Source organism: Felis catus, chromosome D1, assembly GCF_018350175.1.
Source record: "Felis catus isolate Fca126 chromosome D1, F.catus_Fca126_mat1.0, whole genome shotgun sequence".
Taxonomy (NCBI): Eukaryota; Metazoa; Chordata; class Mammalia; order Carnivora; family Felidae; genus Felis; species Felis catus.
In genome coordinates this window covers 48,280,329-48,303,674 of record NC_058377.1, presented here as the reverse complement: position 1 = coordinate 48,303,674, position 23,346 = coordinate 48,280,329, and the positions used below count along the sequence as shown (strand labels likewise).

General features: G+C 36.7%; 1 protein-coding gene across 19 annotated transcripts in view; it reads right to left on the bottom strand.

The window, feature by feature from the left end:
• DLG2 (discs large MAGUK scaffold protein 2) overlaps positions 1-23,346 on the bottom strand; it is a 2,054,427-nt gene that overhangs the window by 898,893 nt on the left and 1,132,188 nt on the right. Inside the window, exon 1 of one of the 19 annotated variants that reach the window (XM_023239391.2) lies at positions 5,553-6,081. The exons of 17 other annotated variants lie outside the window; for them this stretch is intronic. In XM_023239391.2, the coding sequence (XP_023095159.1) occupies positions 5,553-5,630 (78 nt within the window). In that variant the 5' untranslated portion in view covers positions 5,631-6,081. Of the gene's footprint in view, positions 1-5,552; positions 6,082-23,346 lie in introns of those variants that run through there. One more of the 19 variants, XM_045039824.1, reaches the window with a different exon arrangement.

Genomic DNA, 23,346 nt, shown 5'->3' with positions numbered 1-23,346 from the left:
TCAGTAAAAGTTAACTATCATTGTTTAGACATATAAATATATAGTGAGAGACCAGGAGGCTCTGTAAGCTTTCTCTTCTGCAATCTAAATGGCCCCAGTTTGATAGCTTTCAATCTATTTCTTCTAAAACCTTGATTTCCATTTTCCCTCTATTCATTTACCCTCCTAAATCCAAAACAGGACATATGATACAAGTTTAGTCTGATCAACACAGAATAAAATATGTAACATATTTTAGGACTATCAAATTTCCCTTTGCAAAGTATTGTTATGATTTGCAAAGACATAAAAGTGATCTGGTAGCAAGTGTAACCTTAAACACTTTATTTATATTAACCCATTTATCCTCAAAATAAACCCATTCATTATTCATTCTTTCAGCGATGCCATACTTCATTGATTTTAAAAATAAACTTTTCTTTTTATATTTTTAACATCTCTGAAATCAAGATGCATCTTGCAATTGATGATTTGTTATAGTTCCATTGAAAATATTTTTCCCCTTAATAGTTCATGAAATAATGGAGCACCTTGCAGCTGACGACAAGCTAGTCAATGAAACAGAGCATGAGAGATAACCATATTCCAGGCATTCTTTTAGGCCTTGAAATAAGGTGAACAAGATTGAACAGTCCTTCATTTAGAGAATCAACATTCTAATGAGGAATACAGGGAAGTAAACATGATTACAGCCAATGTACAACCTTCTGTGGGAGCCAATGGAGGACCCATCCTGCGCTTATAGGGACCAGGGAAGGTTTCCTAATGATGGTGATGTCACTTAAGGTTGACAAGCAATTAGTGAGGGGTAGGGCTTGCTTGTGGTTTGCTAGTCAACCAGATTGGATAAGAAAAACCCTGGAAGCTAGAAAAAGCATGAGATTTGAAAGTAGCACAGAATGCTGGATTTAGAGTGTCATGGAAGAGGGGCGCCTGGGTGGCTCAGTCGGAGAAGCGTCCGACTTCAGCTCAGGTCATGATCTCACGGTCCGTGAGTTCGAGCCCCACGTCGGGCTCAGGGCTGACATCTCAGAGCCTGGAGCCTGCTTCTGATTCTGTGTTTCCCTCTCTCTGGCTCTCCCCCACTCACATTCTCACTCTCTCTCTCAAAAATAAATAAACATTAAAAAAAATTTTAGAGTCTCTAGAGGGGCGAGGTATAGTGGAGGAGGTGGAAGCAGAGACCATATCATGATTGGCCTTGTAGACCATGTTAAGGGGTTTGGATTATATCCTGAGGACATTGGGGCTCTACTAAAGCATAGGTATTATTTCCATTTCACAAAGAGAAAACTGAGGCACAAAGGAGCCACAATGAGTGGCTTTAGGCTGGATAGCAAAGAACAGGACTAATTTAATTTCCTTTCTCAGGTCCTCACCTTAAGCTCAATGCCTTTAATGTATACTAGGGTCACCCAGGACATTACTGTCTCTCATTGGCCATACTGCCAGCAAATCCATTACTAGATTATCCTTCATTTTAGTTTATGTTGATTTAATGTGTTTGGTTTAGATGGAAAGGAGGGTAGAATCAGTGTGCTAATTCTTAAAGAATTCCTTAAGAATTCTTTAAGGCCTAATGTCAGGCTATTTGGTCTCAGTTACCTCTCTTGTAAGTTATATATCACTGAAAAGCTCATCCACAGTTGTGTCTATCAGATGATGGATATTGATGCCAGTCTTTCCTAAATGCATCATGCATCTACTTTTCAGGGTATACGCTTAAAATAAAAATAAATATAAAAATTAAGACAAAAACAAATGAAAGAAGCAATGCTGATGGGGCAGTGAAGGTTCACAATTTCAAGTGTTTTATACTCTTGCATATTATTATGTCACCAGAAATTGCATTTCAATTTATCTTAAGTTTCTTCAGCTTCCCTTTCAGAGTAATACAATCTAGAGATGGACTAAATTAAGCAATTTAAGTTGAAATGTGACAAAAAGGCAAAAAAGTAAGACACTAATGTCTGAATTAATTACAGAGGGTCAAAAAAATAAAGAAAGAATAATTACTCAAATGGAGGTATTCTTTTTCAGCCCAGTAGTCTTGATTTCATATCATCACATTTAAGGTAGTTTTGTTCACAGAATTTATTGGTATGCACAAACTGTCTTTTTAATGAAAGAATAACAAAGAGCCTTTTGCTTTTCTTTTTTGGAAAATGACAATGTGAATCACCTAATATCTTTGACTCACTCTAAAAAGAAAGTGCATCTACAATTGCCAAGAATTTTGGTTCTCTTTGATGAAAGACATTTTTGGTTTCAATAGGATTAGCAATGAGTATAAATGCCAATGTTTAGGTGATGATGATATGACAATTACTAGCTATGTGGAAGGAATAATAGGTGCCAAGATGATAGCTTGCTATACTTACCCAACTAAAGAGGACAAAGAGTGTAAAGTCTTTAAAACAGGATAGACAATCGTCTATTCAAGGCAGCTTAGGTATAGTCTTATCAGAAATAAGAGGGCTGAGTTACAGGATCGGTAACTTTGCTTCTGTAAACCTCATGACTATCAAATTCTAATATCAAAACAGGGGGAGACAGGATAAGAAGGAATGATTAACCTTATTCAGACAAGATAGGTAAATGATAGATGGATGGAAAAGAACACTATAGACACAAGGAGTCATTTTTGGAATAGTTTGGGTGAACTTGGGCTCAAATTCAAGTACTGATGCTTACTACTAACTTTGTGACCTTGGGATAGCTACTTTTCTCTTTGGGACTCAAGAAAAACAATTTCCACCTTACAAGGTTGCTGTGAAGATTAAATGAAACTCTATGCATAAAGTACCTGATGTATAATGTGTATAGATAGAGACTCTCATTAATACTATTGTTATGCTTATTATTATGTTCCATGTTGCTATTTAATTCTATTGGCATTGAATGAGGTTAAACAGTAGACCAGGCAACCATGAATAAGGCATACTGCATGTTTAGGGATGGCATTTAGGCCTGCACATTCCCAATTAGCTTTTCAATTAACCCCAGCCTTGAGGAATACACTTACCAGATCATACCTGAATGCTAAAATAGGACTGATGGGCTATGATGGGTGCAGGTTGTTTTATTAGAGTAGGAGGAAATAAACAATGCTACCTATTGCAAAAAGAAGCCAAAATTTACAGAGGGTACTAAGATAAAATCACAATCACTATCTGTGATATAGATTTATATCCCTAAATGCTACAACATGCTATGAATCTATCAATAATTCTTTCACATTTAAATATAACAATCATTGTCTAAATAAAACTCAATAATGATCTAATTTTATTCATCTTCCTCCATTTTATAATAAAGCATGACAACATATAGTCAGCAGCACTTTATACCCCCTCTGTGTTTGCAATTATGTGATCTCTGATGCTATAGTAATACTTTATGTGAATTTATTCGGCTTGCAGTGTCATTTGTTAACTGCCTTCCTAGTTAAACTATATTACTGAACTCATTAGACAAAATATTAATCCACAATAGTTGGTTTAAATAAGGCATGTAATAAAATTAAGTACACAGAATAAATAAACAATTTCCATTCACCATGCATCAACTGAGGGCCTTCATTGTTCAAGGCAGTATACCTTTTAATTTACTCCAGGAACTCTGTGAATACAAATTCCATGAAAAAAAAAAAGATGCTATTTTCATGTTAGTTTTCATCACCTAGTGTTCAAAATTAACTCTTCCTAGTTCCCCTGGATAGCACAAGGGCATTCAAGTTAATCATTTTCCTTTGGTCTGTATCACTCAGAGAACAAAACTTCAGTTCTCCAATGTTGATTTCTTTCCTCCCTGAGTAAGAAAAACAAATAGTTTAAAACCCTTAACCCCATATTTGGTTTCTTCTTACCTATTCTAAGCATCAGCCACCATAGAAATGAAAGGGAGATAGGTATCAAAGGCCCTTTACCAGCTTCTCCCCATTCTCAGGAAGCAGAAGCCCATGTTATATTGTTGGATTACCATCCCTATAGGTTCTATACAAAGTATTTTCAGACTGCTGTTCTCCACATTTAGGCCCATGCCTGAATTAAGTGCCACCGTGAGATTCAACTTTCCTATGCATACTAATTTGGTGTAAGGCATTATCTCCCTGTGGCTTTCAGAGCCATTTGTGGTCCTGACAGTCCTCTCATCCATACAACCTATAATTTTCCTAAGAAGAAGGCACTTTTTCAAAACATTTGCTCCAATAAAAAACCTACTTACAAGTCTCTTTCCTTAAAAATTACTTGAGAAGCAAAAAACAAAACCCAACTGTTCAATATATAAGCTGCTGGTACATGACAATTTTTACAATAGTATTACCTAGGATATACAGAATAGGAAAGGGATCAATTCTACCCTAACGTTGCCCTCCTCCCCCACCACAAGTGCCATTAAATAACAAGTCTGTCATCATTCTACAATAGTCAGATCTGGACATTCTAAAAAGCTACAACCCAAAAAGTCAGAACTCCAATGATGTTTTCTCTTTTCACACTACAATCACAGGTCGGTTTATCCCTGGATTCTTGTTTATGTTATCAACATTCCCACTCAGAAGGAACAAACAGCAAGTCAAAGTGAAGGAACATTTGCAGTTAAGAGGAAGGACTATGCTACTGGTCAGGAAAACCATCTCTGGGTCAATCTCACGAGGAGGTTTAAGGCAGAAAGGAAACTGGACCAAAGATCCTCAGAGAAATAAGGAAAAATCTCAGTTTCACAAAATTTTGTTACCTAAGGAAGTTTCCCCAGCACCTATCAAATTGGACCCCAAATGTCCTTAATATGACAGTTTGGTCAATGCCTCCAAAAGCAGAGGACAGATTAGAAATAAAGGCTTGTAATGCATCTTAAGACTTCCAGGCCATTTTATTTTCTTAGAGAAAGATAACTAATGAGGGAAATCTAGGAGCAGATATTTTCTAGGAGCAAACAACTAGTCATGCTGAATAAAAGAAATACAAAGCCATTCTCTAAATGGCCATGACCATCCAATTACAAATATAATTCTTACTTCTTGTAAACACTTGAAATGATGGCTTGGTTGATCTGAAAAGATAGCAAGCACCCCTGTGAAGTCTGGTCAGTGTTACTGAAAGTCCCAAATATGTGCTCCGAGGACACAAGTACTGGAGGAAGGCTCAGGGATTTATAATGCCCCCTTCAGAACCAAACACGGTAGGAATTAAAATAATGCAGTATAGCAACAAGTTTACTAGAGAGCTCCTGGAAGAAGCAAATATTTCAGCTGCTCAATTGATTTCACCCTAAAAAGGAATATTAAGTCTCTGTCCAGACACTCTATCAATTGAGGATTTCACCAAATACTCTGAATAGCGGATGATCCTGCTTAACCCCCAATGCTCCATCCCTAAGTAGCAAGGCTCCAAGAGTTACCCCTTGTGTAAGTGGCATGGACTACATTCACAGTGAGAAGCAGGTTCTCATCCCAAGCTAATAAAGACTGCGTCTGTACTCAGACTAGCAGTCCAGAGCAGACAGTTGGCAAATCGGAAAGGTAATCTTCATCCCCACTCATTCCATACCTTTTCTGATTTTGCCTTCCTGGCATTGTGCACGAACCTGCGACCCAGCTTCTTGGCATACCAGATAGAGGCAAACATAGCGATGCCAATGGAAGGAATTCACAATGAAGCTGCTGCACAATCAACTTCCCACCTCGGCTCAGAGACAAACGGAATCCGGCTGGAGCTGTCACTTGCAGGCTGTTGCTTTCTCAGTTCCTCTCATGCTGGTTAGCCGAGGGAGAGGGTGGGAGGAAGGAGGGGGTTGGGGGAAGGCAGTCCTGTTTGGCCGGTCTGCAGGTATATTTACATCCTGCCAGCAGGAGGTCCGGGTGAGGCGGGTGCTGCCTTCAGGAGCCGGCTCTTACACATCCAGTCGCTAAGTATCTGTCTGCAGTTCTTGGGCACCGTCACCAAACTCCATGTATGTCAGGAGGAAAGGAAGCCGCAGTCAACTCCTCCGGGAGGCGGCTCACCTCCCGATCTAGGCTCCGGCATTTGCACTCCTCGCTTGGCTTCCCTCTGTCTTGACAGTACGTGCTGGCGGCAGTGGCCGCGGAAAGACAGATCCACATACAGCCTCGCAGGTAAATCAGCCAATACAGGAGCTGCCAGGCATTGGGGGAGAGGCAAGGCCACCACGGAGCTGGCCCTGAGGGCACAAACAGGTGTCCCTGGAGTCTGAATTCTGCTCTGAACCTCCAAGAATTTCCAGCTGTTAGGATGGCTGGAAACAGAAGTGTCCCTCCTTTGTCCCCTCCTCAACTTCTTTTGGTCCAAGGAAAGTCTTATCTCTGATTATCAGCCATTGTTATCTACAGCTTGCAAGAGCAACACTTTATTTCTTTGGAGACTGGACTGGGACAAAGGGCAAAGTGAGGAAGAAACAGTGCACTCCTAAATGCTAGGGTAGATGTCTTTAGTTTTCAAACTCCTGGGTTCTACTCTAAAGCAACCAGGGCCTCTTTTATAAGCACACATTTTCTCAAATTTCAGTGACTGGGAGATGGGAGAGGGGCTTAAATCTACCTTTAAACTAAAGTGCAGCAATCTTCTCCTTTTTAACCCCAGGGTTTTCTTGCAGTAATATCCAGTGTTAGATGAAGAACTGTAATAATCGCTTTTGGGAAGACAGATTTACAGCAAACTCTTAAACCATGCTCCTTTGAAGAATTTTCACTTTTGATTCTACCACCAGGTGCTTTCAATTCCAAGTATCTTATTAGGGCTTAGACTATTATGTGAGGCTTTTTAAAGATAAAGTCAATTTTAAGGGACAAGTCTTTCCTCCAATGAGAGATAATGGTTAAGCTTTCCCCATCCTACTAGATGGCAAAAAAATAGACTGCTCATGTTGGCAGGGAAAATTTTCCTTCCAATGACAGATGAGACTCAATCCAGGAAATGTTTTCCACCTGATCTGACAGAACTGCCCTAAGAGCACCTATGGTCCAAAGAATGTCAACACACTTAACAGATTTTGGAAAAGAATTCCCTTCTCTCACTCTAAGTCACTTGAGGTTTACTTTCAAAGAGAGATGGGTCTTCAGTCAACCAAAAGCTCTTTTATAAGGCGTGCTGAATTCCATCCTTATCTGTGGGGTATACATTCCAAGATCCCCAGTGGATCCCTGAAACCATGGATAGTACCAAACCAAACCATGGATGGTACCTATATATACTATATATTTTTTCCTATACATACATATCTATGATAATAATGTTTAACTTATATTAGTCACAAGAAGAGATTAACAGTAACTAATAATAAAAAAAGAACAGTTCTAACAATATGTTGTAAGGAAAGTTATGTGAGTATGGTCTCTCAAAAATAACTGATTATATTGTACTCATCCTTCTTCTTATGATAATGTGAGATGATACAATGCCTACATGATTAGATTAAGTGAGGTATGTGATGTCAGGCATTGTGATATAGCCTTAGGCTACAGCTGACCTTCCCCAGATAAGTCTTTTTTGTTTGGTTAGTTTTTTGTTTGTTTTTGTTTTTAATATAATTTACTGTCAAGTTAGCTAACATACAGTGTATACAGTGTGCTCTTGGTTTTGAAGGTAGATTCTCATGATTCATTGCTTACATACAACACTCAGTGCTCATCCCAACAAGTGCCCTCCTCAATGCCCATCACCCACTTTTCTCTTTCCCCCATCCCTCCCATCAACCCTCAGTTTGTTCTCTGTATTTAAGTCTTTTATGGGTTTGCCTCCCTCTCTGTTTGAAACTATTTTTTCCCCTTCCCTTCCCCCATGGTCTTCTGTTAAGTTTCTCAAGTTCCACATATGAGTGAAAACATGAGATCTGTCTTTCTCTGATTATTTCACTTAGCATAATACCCTCCATTTCCAACCACATTGTTGCAAATGGCAGGATTTCATTCTTTCTCTTTGCCAAGTAGTATTCCATTGTATATATAAACCATCTCTTCTTTATCCATTCATCAGTTGATGGACATTTGAGCTCTTTCCATGATTTGGCCATTGTTGACAGCACTGCTATAAACATTGAGGTATAAGTGTCCTTATGAATCAGCACTCCTATATCCTTTGGATAAATTCCTAGTAGTGTTGTTGCTGGGTCATAGGGTAGTTCTATTTTTTTTTATTTTTTGAGGAACCTCCACACTGTTTTCCAGAGGGGCTGCACCAGTTTGCATTCCCACTAACAGTGCAGGTCTTAAAGAGGATTATCTGCTTCCTTACAGTGGTTGACTGCAGGTAGCTGATACCTCAGAAGTAAACCCATAGATAAGGTGGGATTCCTATAGTAGATATCCTTGTAGGAACTGAAGGCAGAACAAGACAGTGTAGGATAGGACAGTGGTAGTCAAGACCCATGTCTATGTTCCTTGCTAAGGTAACAATGGTGCCTTAAGTGGTGGTTAGCACAATGAAATCAATTTATGTTTGTTGAATGAATAAACAACCTGAGTGCTAACACTGGCTTTGCTTCTAAGCTCCTTGTTCTCTTTGATCTGCCTCATCTGTACAGCAAGACAATAATGCAGATGATTTTTAAGGCCCCTCTCTGCCCTCTAAGTCTATGATTCTGATTATGAGTCTTCATGTGAGTACTGAACAGAAATATGTGATACTCACCAGGGGCTAAAGCTCTGGCAAAATGACTCAGTGATCTGAAAAGCTAACAGCAGAACCCTTGGGGCAACCCAGATCCTTCTACTTTCTTCAATGTGCATACCTGCCACCCACAGTTTGGTGTTGCCATCAGCTGTTTCTTTTGCCCCATGTTCTGACTTCCTATGAATGTGACTTTTTTTGAATTTCCTTTTGTCACTCTTCAACAGCCCCTGTGCAAAATTTTCCACATCGCACCCTGTAGTCTTTGGGGGAAAAGTGCCATAAAAATCCAGCAAATAAGGAAATGATAACTCCTGCTTAGTTTTCAAAGAGCTACTCAGCAGGATCACAGCTTACCCTAATATGATGCTAAAGGTATTCATTACTCCTGCATACAAGGTTGTCCAAATCATGTTTTAGTTGAAAGACTATTCAGTGAACAGAATAAAGTAGATAGAAAGGGGAAAGGTGGGGGGCAACCCTCCCAAAATTAATGAGTAGAAATTTCTGTTTTTAATATTTTAAGATGGAATTAGTCCATAAAGAGGTGAGAAAAAAAATGTTGAGCTTTCAAACCACTGATATCATAGAGGGAATCAAAGAATGTTAATTTACTCTGATGGGACTGCCAGATCAGAAAATAATGTTTGCACTTTCTTCATAAGATAAGATTTCCTAAGTCACTAAAACTGGAGCTTGGAGAGATCTTTGATGTTTGATCATTTTGTTGGTTGGTTTTGCTTTTATATTCAACCTTTAATGACCTTCTTCACACACCTGACCCAGAGGCTTTATTAACTTTTACAGGATGGAGTTCTCAAGAAAATAAATTGGGCCTACCAGCTAAGATTTTACTTTGAAAATAACAAGAATAACTACTGTTCCTTAAACAGACAATTGGTGGTAGAAAGGACAGTGTGGAGTAAGTCATTTGTAGTCAAGACCCATGCCCATGTTAATGCTTAGCACAATGTAGGTGTCCAAACTATATTTATTCAAAGTGTCTATGGCGAAACAGGAAAAGCCTCAAACTGGAAAGACTAGAAGAGCTGATAGAAGCATAGCCACAGATTTTCAGTTGTAAAAGTTTTTTGAAGATGGGTGCCTTGTCAATGGGATGAAGTCATGGCCATAGTTGTACAACCATCTTCCCTGGGTTCTCTCTGAGTGGATGTGTCTGCTGCAAAACAAGGCGGCAGCTGCCTACAGTAACTTCTAATAGTCTCTAACCCTTGCTCTGCTGATCGAGATAAATAACTTTTGCAGCTCTGCTGTGTCAGGGAAACAAGTTTTCAGATGCTTTCCATCTGTATATCATCAGTACCTGGACAGACTTTTTCCTTTATAATTTCTTTTTTAATACCTCTCATATGACAGAAGCCTACCAGTGCAGCTGACTATGAGAGGCAACATTAATCCTTTTAAGCAGCTTTGGGTTCATGCCTCAACACACACACTGTGTGAGCCTCCCCTGAATTCTCAAGGTAAATGCAATGTTTAAATCAAGCAATTAAGTATTATACAACTACATTTTCTGCCTAGCACGTGAATGATTTCCTTTCAAAAAACACCTAAATATATCACAGATAATTACAATAACAGAGTAAACATTAAACTCTAGAAACTAGTATGTGGTCGCTTGAAAATCTATCTAGGTTAGGCGTTTAACATACACCAAAGAAAATGCATGTTTGAGACATAAACAAGTTAATGTACGAAACCAATAAACGTTCAGATATTTGAGTTGCTTGCATATGTGACATTCATATTTATAGTCCTTTGGTTAACATCTGATATTATCCTATTATTAAAAAGCAGGTGTCAGATACATACCACATAGAATTTGTGACTGAAAGAGTATAAACAGAATATTTAACTTTAATTCACAGGAATACCAAGATGTTGGTATCAGTTACCTCTATAGAGAGTAGTGGGAAAGGAAGATAAAAACAGTTACATTTTGCTCTGTATGGTTGTGTAATATGTGAGTCTTCTACAATGAGAATATATCAGTATTGTTACTTGTATGACTAAAAAAGTAAGCAATACTTTTCCACAAAAATGTATTGATTTTATTTCACATCAAACACTAGGGGCTCCAAAATGAATAAGATATAATCCCTCCTTTCAGGGAGTCCTATATGATTGGGAGAACAAATGTATAAAGAAATGTCAGTGTGGGATGGCTTTCTAACAGATGTGTGAACAATAATGTGGGAAATCAGGAAGAATATAAGTTTTTTGGTTTCTTTATGATAAAAGCACAATAATAAATGTTAGCTGGAAAAAGCACAATAATTAGTACCAATGTATATAAAAAGGCAAAGGAATAGCTTAATCTCTCTGTATGTTTTATTTGTATGAATAGCAAAAATGGTCACTATAGCTTTATATGTATATCAGAATGAATGTGTACAAAATGACCCAGTTGCACATGGATATATTTCTGCCTTGAAGAGACAATCAGTTACAGACAAGTGTGGAAAAAATATTGGAACTACTATAAATAATAAGCCCATTGAATCTCATTATAATGGGCTAAACCTATCTCTTTTTTTCTGATTCCAAAATCATCAAAACTAATTCTTTGGTGTTTGAATATCTCACATACCTTTTCTTTTAAATGTGTACTCATGATATTTAGTCATCTTGAGATGTAAGCGAGTAATATGACACTACCCGTGTGCCTACCACCTAGATTTAATGAATGTTAACATGTTGCCATATTTGATTCAGATTCATTTTAAAGAAGTAAACCCTTTATAATATAATCAAAATCTCTCCACCCCACCTAACCTCAAATTCATCTCAAAGTAAAGTGTGCTAACTATTCTTGTACTTCTCTAAGTACATATAACTTTATCTACAGGAGGTAATTCAAAATATAATTGACAGATCATAGGATATGTCCATCTTGAACTTTCATTAAAAATTTCTCACCAACTTACATAATTAGTAGTTTAATACAAGAGTTATATTATAGATGACATGGTATAATACGACCTCATAATTTTTCCCAAACATCATACATAATGTTATATTCTTGTAGTTTGCATGTGCCTTGTCTTGATTGCTAGTGAGACTTAGCATCTTATATGTTTATTGGAAATTTGAACTGTCTTCTGTTCATAGCCTTTGCCCATTTCTAAGTTAAGTTATATTTATCTTATTGATTTGTGGAATTATTTTATGTATTCTGGACACTGATTCCTTGTTTATTATAGGTGCTGAAAATATTGCCTCCCAATCGCTGACTCTTTTAAACTTCATTTATGTTTTATTATACACATATGAATCCTCACTAAAAATTAAAATAGACTAAAATTTATCAACATTTTCTTTTATGCTGTGTACATTTGAAGTTCATAAGTACATGATCTTATATTTTCTTCTAAACATTTTTTTCCTTTTCACAAGTAAATTTTCATTTATTTTAAGTTTATACTGCAAAATAGAAACCAATTTTTCCCCATATGTATGGCCAGTTGTCTATCTTCATTTAAAAATTTTTTGCTGGTGTATAAGAATGTTATTCCTTTTCCTTACTGACTCCTAATGTTACTAAGTAATATATCTAGATCATAGGAATGTGCATATAATTGTTTCTGGGTTCTTTTTGGATTGTTCTATTTTTATTTACCTGGGTCAATATCACATTATATTAATATGTTTTAGAATAAATATTAATATCAGAGGGGCTATTCATCCTTTTAATTTGATATAATTTTTCAAATTAATTTTTATAAAGTTGGACAATTGATCATTTCATTACTACACCCAATATTCCCTATTATTAATTTACAGCATTTTGGTTCTCTCTTATAGTAGTGCCATTTCCAACCAAATCAGTCATTATCAGCATCATTATTTTTTTACAATTAAAGGTTACTCAAAACAACTCTCACATGCTATCCATTTATTTTTTCATCTTTATTTTTAGCATCTGAGACCTCCTAAACTCCCTTCTTACTAATGTGCATACTATAATAGTTATTTTTGCAAAAAATCTGTGATAATTAAACATACTCAATCTTTTTATATTTTTCCTGAACAGCCTACATTCAGCTTAGAGTTTGAATGATAGTATAGGGAAACGGGAGATATCTAGATTGACAGTGATTTTCCCTCAGCACTTGGAAGACATTATTTCGTACTGTCTTCTGTCATCTATTTTTATGAAAGCAGTTTGCTGTCAATCAAATTGTTCAATTGTAAGAACTATATCTCTTTTTAATGGTTTTTTTTTTTGAAGATTTTGGTTTCTTAGTCTTTGTTGAACTGCAATTTCAATACAATGTGTTTTCCTAGAATTCTGCTTGGAACTCATTATGGTTCTTTGATAATTAAAAAAAATTCTTGGGGCACCTCAGTGGCTCAGTCAGTTAAGTGTCCAACTCTTGATTTCAGCTCAGGTCATCATTTCACGGTTCGTGGATTGAGCCCCACAGAGGGCTCTGCTCTGTCAGCACAGGATTCTCTCTCTCCCTCTCCCTCTGCCTCTCTTTCTTATGCACACATGCTCTCTATATCTCTTTAGATAAATAAATAAACATTAAAAAATTCCTAGTGTTTTTAAATATTCCCCCTCATTCTCTCTATTCTTTTCTTCAAAAATCTATAATATTTTTCCTGGACCATTTAATTTGACCCATCTTATTGCTTCATATATCTCTTACTATTCTTTTTTCTCCTTTCTTTGTGCTATTTTCAGGGTTATACCCTTAGCTCTAATTACTGGTTTTATCTTAAGTTTTAATATATTATTTTCCTTATTATAGAGTGCTTATTGTTAATGGATTATACATATATACACACACACACACACACACACATATATATATATATATAATTTCTAGAGATTTTATGCATTTCATTTTTAAATCTACCTGATCTTTTATAATGGTATTATGGTTTTTTTTAATTATGATATTTATTCCTTCCTTTGTCATGTTTTTAATTTAAAACACATTTGATTTGTAGTTGTTTTCTGTTACTCTTATAACCTAATTTTCTGGGAAGTCTAATCCTGCTGATTCCATTCATGGTGGATAGTTTCTATATATATCTGTACATTTTTATTCTAAAATCTTCTTTAGTAAAACTGTACTTCCTGTGGGAGTCCCAGGGGCTTTTAGTTACGTGACTGTTGCTACAGAATAATTTGCATATCCTTCTGCTAGTTGCCCAGAGGTTTCACTAGCCCAGGAGCACCTTCATGTTTAATATTCAGTTTAGTGTTATTCTCCCCACACAAAAGGGTCAAGCTTACTTTTCTCTTTTCCTACTACTAATAAAAACCCACTTCTTGATTGCTTTCCTGAGCTAATGAATAAAGTTGTCTTGTTTTGTTTTGTTCTTTATTTTACAGACAGAGAGGGAAAGAGAGAGAGCACCAGCAGGGGAAATGGGCAGAGGAAGAGAGAGAGATCCCAAGCAGGCTCCATGCTCAGTGGAGAACCCTACATGGGGCTCTAGCCCATGACCCTGGGATCATGACCTGAGCCAAAATTAAGACTTAGTCCCTCAGCTGACTGAGCCACCCAGATGCCCCAATGAATAAAGGTTTTCAGGAGCTCTGTTATTAAATGACAACCCTTAGTTTTCTGTGTTATGCAATAGTCTCTGTTTCATTTCTCTTCCTTTGGTGATCATAAGTCCAACTGTCTTGTCCTGCACAGGCATCAATACTCCTGCACTCTGACCCAAGGGCTCATACTGAGCCCCACAGACCCCTAGGATGCCATCATCAGTTCAAGATATCACTGCTCTGGCCATCATTTTATACAAACTTAAACAAGTCAAACTGGCATGCCTCTACATTAACCCCAAAGCAAACTGAAGAATTTAACTGGGCTACACATGAGGTTTTAGTGTTTAAAAACATAACTGACAATAGTATGTATAAAATGTATTGTTAAGTGTTTCATGTGAGAAATTGCAGGAAGTCACCTAATTAAAATGCTGTTCAAAAATCACTATATATAATAATCAATGGCCTAGAATTAACAGTGTGATAGACCACCATCACCACCACCACCACCACCACCACATTTGTGACCTTGGACAAGTAATGTTGAGTCTATAAAATGGGGTAATAATGGAAACTATACCACTGTGTTGATAATAAGGATCAAATGAAATAATATATGTGAACTATTTAGAGTGGCGCCTGGTGCACACTATGGGTATGATAAAAATGTTTCACAAACATCTCTTTTCTGGGCCAGATGAATATTTTCTTAAGCTTTCTGAAAAGTTTTTTTTTTTCTTTTTTGAGTCTTAGAGACTCTCTTCATTTTACAGATCACTCATAAAAAGAAAAACTCAAATGAATCCTGAAATTAGAGAGTAGTTTTGAATCCATGTGTTATGATTTGCCCACATGCTTACAATTAAATTTTGCTATAATTGAGGACGTAGATTGATATGGCAATAACTATCAAAAGGAATGCATTGCTGAGTGAATATAGGTGAGAAGCAAAGTAGAAGAACATCAAGCCAGCAGCTAAGAAAAAAATGAGTATCTAATGGAACATGCAAGAACCTTGACTTGTAATAACAAAAAACAATGCAATACACAAGACCAAAGATAGTTTTCCCTAAACAGCTACACAGTGTTAAAAAGTAGTTGAGTGATTCTGTAACAGAGAATTCAGTTCAGTCTCTTCAAATCTTCCTGCCTTGCCAAAGCATGCTACAAATACAGTCATTTCAACACCACTCATGTGACCTGAGAGCATTGGAATAAGGACATTCCTATCAATTACAATTCATTACACAGTCCAGTACTGTACCTATCTCAACAACAGAAATATTCCCATCCATGGAAGTGAAGTGCTAATTTGGGAGTCAATGCTCTTAGTTTTATTTTTATCAGTCATCTTACCTCTGGGTATTGCACTATATAATCAATTTCTAAATCCCTCTTAAAATCAACTAATCTATCAGTCCATAATTTTATGACCCAAAAATTGATCTGTAAGTCAATGATCGTTCAAGTCCAATTGCCATTCTTGATGAAGTTTTAGTCTTGCAGTATCACGTTTTGGGTCCTCACAAAAGCAGTTTCTATTTTCCTGACATACTACATGTACTTGCATCTTTCTATGTGCGATCTCCTCCATTATAGTCCTTTCTGTCCACCACTTCCTGCTGCCTGCTATTCTATATGTCATAAATCCTTATACATGTTCTGGGACTGTCCCAATAATTCTCTATGAAACACTTCCTGGTCCCTCCAGACAGAGCCAGTTTGTACTCTTGTGCTAAAACTAACATTTCGTATTGCAGTTTGTACGTATCTCAGGTTTAGCTCTTATTACATTCATTTGTGACTACTTTAAATATTGTCCCCTAAATGACTATGAACAATTCAAAAAAATTTTCCATGCCTATTTCTTTTTGTATCCTCAAGGATCTGAATAGTCTTTTGCATATAGCAGGCACTCAATAAATATATTTGAATAATTTAATAGTTATTTGCTGAATGAATGAACAAATGAGTGAGCATATCAGTTAAATTAAGCTGCTTCATACCTCTGAGAGAAAACAGGACGGCACTGTATAGACATACATTAAGCATTTATTATTACCTTCTATTTGTATTTTTACTTCATATTCATCTGCATACTGTAAGAGATAAATCAAAGTTTCTATAAGAACGGCTCAAAGTGCTTTGAAAAACATTGCAAAAGGTAAATCAGTGAAACTTCTTGATGCATGGCCTACAAGCTATCAATTTTTTCTCTCTGTAATTCCTCCCCTCCTTAGGTAGGTACAGGTGATCTTTTACACAATTTAATAAAAACCAGGGGTGCCTGGGTGGTTGGGTCAGTTAAGTGCACCCCACTCGTGATTTGGGTTCAGATCATTATTTCATGGTTGTAAGATGAATCCTCGTGTAGGGCTTGGGCTCCATGCTGACAGCATGGAGCCTGCTTGGGATTCTCTCTCTCTCTCTCTCTCTCTCTCTCTCTCTCTCTCTCTCTCTCTTCTCTCATTCTGCCTATCCCCCTACTTATGCATATGCTATTTTCACAGTGCACACACACTCTCAAAAACAAATAAATATTTAAAACTAAATACATAAATGAAACCAAATACATAAATAAGCAAACTAACTCCTTCTTTCATTTCCTTAAAAATGAGACCTATTAATGAAAACATACAAAGTATTCCTTTTCCATCCTGCCACCTACCTGAAAGAGAAGCAGCAGCTGCTGAAATCCTAAGTGCAAATGTCAACTACAGATAGTGTTACTGGAAATGTTCCTGATGTTAGTGGCAACCTCTCTCCAGCTTAAAGAATATATTAGTAAAAAACAAAAACAAAAAAACTAATAGTATCACCATGTTGTACCTTCACAGCTGAATAGAGAGAAAAGGGAAGGAGACTGACTTGCTAGGTGCCTGCCCTATGTCAGCTACTTTACCTTAAACATGTTTATATGAAATTAAAGCACTTTGTCTTTAAGATATATAAATTCTTTCGCCCACTAAAGTACTTAACATTCCTTATTTCAGTATTTACAAATCTCATACATTTTTAATCATATTCATATACTACCTCTGTTGTTGTTTACTTTTTAAATTTAATTTGACTCACTTTTTTATTTAAATATTTTTTTAAGTTTATTTATTTTGCAAGAGAGAGAGAGGGAGAGTGAGCGAGCATGGGGGAAGGGCAGTGAGAGAGAGAGTATGGCAGAGGGAGCATGAGAGTGAGAGAGAGAGAGAGAGAGAGAGAGAGAGAGAGAGAGAGAGAGAGAGAGAGGGAGAGAATTCCAATCAGGCTCTGTGCTGTCAGTGCAGAACCCCATATGGGGCTTGATCCCACGAACAGGAGATCATGGCCCCAGCTGAAATCAAGAGTCGGACGCTTAACTGATTGATCCACCCAACCACTCTTAAATAAACTTTTAAAAGACAATTTGTCACGAAAATAAACAAAAATAAGGCTCGTCTTCTATACGTAATAAGTAGCACACAAATATTACAATAAAAATATAATATTAATAAGATTAAAAAGTAAAATAAAAGCCAGGAATAATTTTTAAAGACTAAATGAAAAGAAAATCAATGGTTATATTGTAGTTCCATTTTTTTCTAATTTAAATCAAAATTAAAGTATAAATTAAAAAAAATACCTGCCAAGTACCATCTTCAGTGGAAAACATTCTCATCTCATGTAATCACCTCAAGATACCTCCGAGTCAAATAATATTATCTTCCTTTTACAAATTAGGAAATTACATTTCTCAGAAATTAAGTAACTTATTCAGGGCCATTTTCCTAGAAGAATTAGGCTTTGAATCCTGCATTGTCCCTCACTTCTTGATTTTCAAAACTTATCTGGTCTTCAATATTCCTATCTTTAAGACACAGTACAATAGTACAGGAAGTATCACACATTGGCTTATGATGAAATGAAAGTAAATGAAATGGAGAAGGAGCAAGTGCTATAACTTCAGATAACATTCACTCACCCATGAGCTGGCGTGGGGAACACAGGCTTTAAAAGAAAGAAAATCTGAGTTGGTCCTTAGAAAACAGATAAAAAGAAAAAAAGACATTTGTTTGCCAGGAAAAACAGCATGAGTTAAAGTAAAAGGGTTGGAAAGTATGAGGCATATTTGAGAAAAAGTAGAAAGTGAGGAAGAAAAGGCAACAGCTATACTATAATTAGACAAATGTCAATAAATGATTAATCATGATAAACATGTTCAGAGTTGGATATCAGGGAGAATGATGAAGGCAGCAGATATATTCAGGGTCTTAATTCGGCATATAGTGGTAGGAAAAAAGGCCAGGAGAAATAGAAGAAACATTTTGTCTTGATACCCTAGATTAAATTTGGATCCCAATTGACTTCTTTGGCATAATATGTTACTTCTCAAAAAATTTATTACAACGGCAATTATCTATTTAGTACATGTATTTTCCTTGCTTTCCTTGTAGGACATTCCACAAAAGCAGGAACCATGCCTGTCTTTTCATCATTGCTGAAATAAAGTGCCTGGTGCATAATAAATGCATGAATGAAAGAAGGAATAACTGAGGAGACAGAATCTGTAAAACCTAACAGATGCTTTATAGGTTAAGAACAGGAAGTCCAAAGCAGCTGAAGATTTGAGGCCAGGTGGGGTGGGAGGACTTGGAGATACCTCTAAGACAAAAGAAGATTTTGCTTTATAGTGTCCTCTTCTTCATTTTCCTATTTCTCTCCTTGCCTCATTAAAATTGTAAGTATTCTTTCTTTTTTAATGTTTTATTTATTTTTGAGAGTACAAGTGGGGAAGGGGCAGAGAGAGGGGGACAGAGAATCTGGAGTGGGCTCTGTGCTGACAGCAGTGAGCCTGATGTGGGGCTTGAACTCACAAGCTGCGAGATCATGACCTGAGCTGAAGTCGGAAGCTCAACTGACTGAGCCACCCAGGTGTCCCGTAAGTATTCTTATTTTATAGTCTCTGCTTTAAATTCTCAGTGTTAAATTTCTTAGGCATTTAATTCTATCAGTTCTTAGATTTTTCTGATTCTTCCTCTTGGGTAGTAGTTTCCATGTGGGAGTTCTAAACTTTATTTGTAAGTTCTTCTAAAGCAGAACATTTTTTTTTTCAATAGGAAGTGTTATTGCAAATTATTTGGATGTTTTCTATTTCATTGCATTCTAAGGGTGTAACCTGTGCCTTGGGGATTTCCATATCCATATAAAAATAAAATGGGTAGGGGTGCCTGGTGACTCAGTTGGTTGAGCATCCATCCAAATCTTGATTTCAGCTTAGGCCATGATCTCACGGTTTGTAGGATTGAGCCCTGCAACAGCTCCTACACTGATAGTAGGGGTAGCCTGCTTGGGATTCTCTCTCTTTCTCTTTCTCTGCCCCTCCCCCATTTGCTTTCACTCTCTCTCTCTAAAAATAAATAAATAAATAAACATTTTTAAAAAAGAAATGGGTAATGCTATGTTAACTTTTAGATATTTCAAGTTCTGATGGCCCCAGAAAATAGAGAAGTATATAGGTCTAGTAAGAAATTTTATGAAAAAAAATCTCACCTCCATTCATCCCTTTATTCAACACTTACTCCATGTTTCTAAGCAATGGGGAAATAATAATGAACTAAACAAATTAGGGGAGCTCACATTTTAGTATAGGGAAGAGATAATAAGAAATATAAATAGCAACAAATGTAGCCTATTAAATATAAATACATGCTGAAGAAAAATATAAAATAGGCAAATGGAATAAAGAGTGTTCAAAGCAGTTACATTTTTTGATAGGTTGATTAAGGTAACTTCATTGAAAAAGTAAATTTTGAGCAAAGATCCTAAGGAAATGAAAGTAAGCCAAAAGGATACCTGGTGAAAAATACTCTATGTGACGTCCTTAAGAAGGGACTGTGGCTGGTGTGTTTGATGACAGTAAGGAGGTCAGTGTGGCGGAAGCACAGTGAGGAGACAGATGGTACAAAATAATGTCAGAGGGATAGAGGTGAGTGAATGGGGTGTGGGGAAAGTAGATCTTGTATGCTTCATAAGCTATCGTGGGCACTTTGGCTTTTCCTATAAATGAGGTGGGAAGCAACTTCAGAGGGGCAGAACGACATGACTAACAAATTAATAAGATTATTCTTGTAGCTGTCATGAAAAATATGACTGTAAGGAGTCAAAGCTGGAAGCAGAGATAACAGTTAAACTACTGCAATTATCAAGTTTAAAAGTAATGGTAGCTTAGGGGTGCCTGGGTGGCTCAGTCAGTTGAGCATCTGACTTTGGCTCAGGTCATGATCTTGCCAGTTCCTGAGTTTCAGCCCCTCATCTGGCTCTGTGCTGACAGCTCAGAGCCTGGAGCCTGCTTTAGATTTTATGGCTCCCTCTCTCTCTCTGCTCCTCCCTTGCTTGCATATTCTCTCTCTCTCTCTCTCTCTCTCGCTCTCGCTCTCGCTCTCTCTCTCTCAAAAATAACAAACATTAAAAAAACTTTTTTTAAGTAATGGTAGCTTGGGCAAAAGTACTGCCAATGGAAACAAAAACAGAGTTCAGGTTCTGGACATATTTTGAAGACAGTGAATGTGGGATGTGAGAAAGAGAAGAAGCAAGGATAACTCCAAACCTGCTGAGTTTACCACTGAATGAAATGAAGGGTGCAGATAGAACAGGTTTTTCAGGAAAAATAAAAAGTTAGGCTCTGAATAGGTTAAGTGTGAGATATCCTTTAGACATCTGAGTGGAAACATTGAGTAAGACTTGCTGAATATACAAGTCTAACATTTTGAAGGAGATACTAGTATATAAATGGTATTTAAAATGATGGTCACTGGTTGAGAGAGTGAAAAAGCTCAAAGGTGAAGTCTTAAATCCATGGGATTTAAGTTGGATAGAAAAGACAGTAGGCTAGAAGAGAGGTGAGGATGAGAAAAAAGGTGATAGGATCAATGAATTGTAAGCCAATGTAGAGGTCAAAAGATTGCTGGAGTCAAGGTATAGACAGATATCTGAGGCTTATATTGCAGATGCTATGTTTTATGTGGTTAAAATGTTATCAAATCAAACATTCATCAATTTTTAATATGAGTTAAATACTTAAGCATTTATTTTATTTAATCATCAAAGAATTCTATGAGATGGCTCCAGCCTACACATAACTAGACTCAGAGAAAATAAGTAGCTCGCTGGAGGTCACTCAACTAACTGTGGCACAATCTGAATCCAGCTAAAGTCTGACTCAGAATCCTGTCTCCCAACCACAAGTGGGGGCAGGGAGCCTGTCATCTGGCACCAGTCAGTTTTACTTGGGGCAGGGACTACAGTCTTTGTTAGCCTGCTACCTGTGTTGGGACTCAGAAACCCCTCTCCCTATTCTCTCTACCATATCTCTTAATGACTTTGGTGAAGTACTGGATGAAGTCTTTGTCAAAGTCCCATTCTGTCTCAGAAGAGTTAAAGAAAGGTTTATTCGTGATTGGGCTGGATCCTGTCAGGAAGCAGTTCTAACCTGGGATCTCCCAAGAGAAAAAGGATTCTGGGGGACCGATACTACTACTTTGGAGTACATTAATCTAGTGTCCCATCTGTAGAGTCTCCTAAGAGTACTGGCAAAGTAGATGATTAGCTAATTCATGGTAAGAATTGCAGAGTTGAAGTTCTAGAGGAAGATGGTAAGTAGAGGCATATATCTGGGACCTATCCTCACGATGGGGATGGTTGTCCACCTAGAGGACTACCCACTGACCACAGGAAAATGCCTAGCCAGTAGGATAAAAATATGTAAATGTAGAATGGAAAAATCACTTTGGAAATGTAAAATAGTGGAACCATTTTGGAAAAGTTAGCAATTTTTTAAAAAGTAAAACCTATATTTATAATACTATTCCAGAAGTTCCACCCCTTGGGCATTTACCCAATAGAAATGAAAGCATATGCTCATTCAGATATTGCTATTTTGGAATAGCCAAAAGCTGAGGGAAAATGTCCATGAAGAGATGAAGAAGTAAACAAATTGTGTTATATTCCTACCATGAAATACTACTCAGCAATAAAAAGGAATGAACTGTTGATATGAGCAAAAGCATGAATGAATCTCAAAATAATCAGGCCCAGTGAAATAAGCCAGAGCACATACCATGGTGATTCCATTTATATAAAATTCTAGAATATGTAAACAAATTTGTAGTTGATAAAAAGTGTGTCAGTCCTTGACTGGTGATTATTGGAGTAAGAGGAGGGAAGACTGACAAACATATACAAGGAAACTTCAGGGGATGGTAGATATGTTCATTATCTTGATTGTGGTGATGGATCTGTAGACATAAACAGATGTCAAAATCTATCAAATTAAACACATTAAATATGTGCAGTTTATTCTATGTCAATTATACCTCAATAAAGCTTATAAAACAAACAAAAAAGATGCTTAGCATTTAAAACTTGAATATATTCTGCTTTCCTAAGGGGGGATATTAAAAAGATAAAATCACTTCATAAAAAAGAAAGAAATATAAAATAATAAAGAAAATAAGCAGAAACTAGGGCAACTTAGCAAAAATACTTCTTTTTCCTTTTTTAATTCTCTCTCTCCCTGACTGCTGTTCTTTTCTTCCCTCTCACCTACAGCAATTTTTCTAATGAAATTTCACACCTGTCCATTTCTGACACCATTTATATTTAGTAACAGTGCAAGTATCAACAATGTATTTTGGGTATATGTTTCTGTCTGAGCTGCATTGTCAGTGGATCAATACAGAATTTAAGAAAACTTGATTAATTCTATTTTTCTTTTCCATTTTATTTAGTTCAGTTTTCGTATAGAAACACATTTAACCATGGTACTTAATTTTGATTTCAGAAATTGATTTTTACTCTATTTTCTGCTGTTGCTTAGGAAAAAAGTTTTCGAAGTCTATACTTTAAACTATTCATCTCAGCAATCTTTGGCACACAAACTATTCTAAGAGATCCCAGGAATACTTTGTGCTCCTTTTCTTTGCCAAAATGTAAGAAAATTAGAGGCCCCCACATTGGAAAGAAAAAAAAAAGAAAATATCATTAAGGATCATGCATGCAACAACACATACTAGAATCTCATCCCATTTTCCATTCAGCATTTAAAAGGGCAGTGACACTATTTGAAACTATATTCAACAGCTTAAAAGCAACTCTAAATTAGGACCCCACATCCAGGAACATTTGGGAATTTAACTGCATCATGTTGGAAAGTCTTCC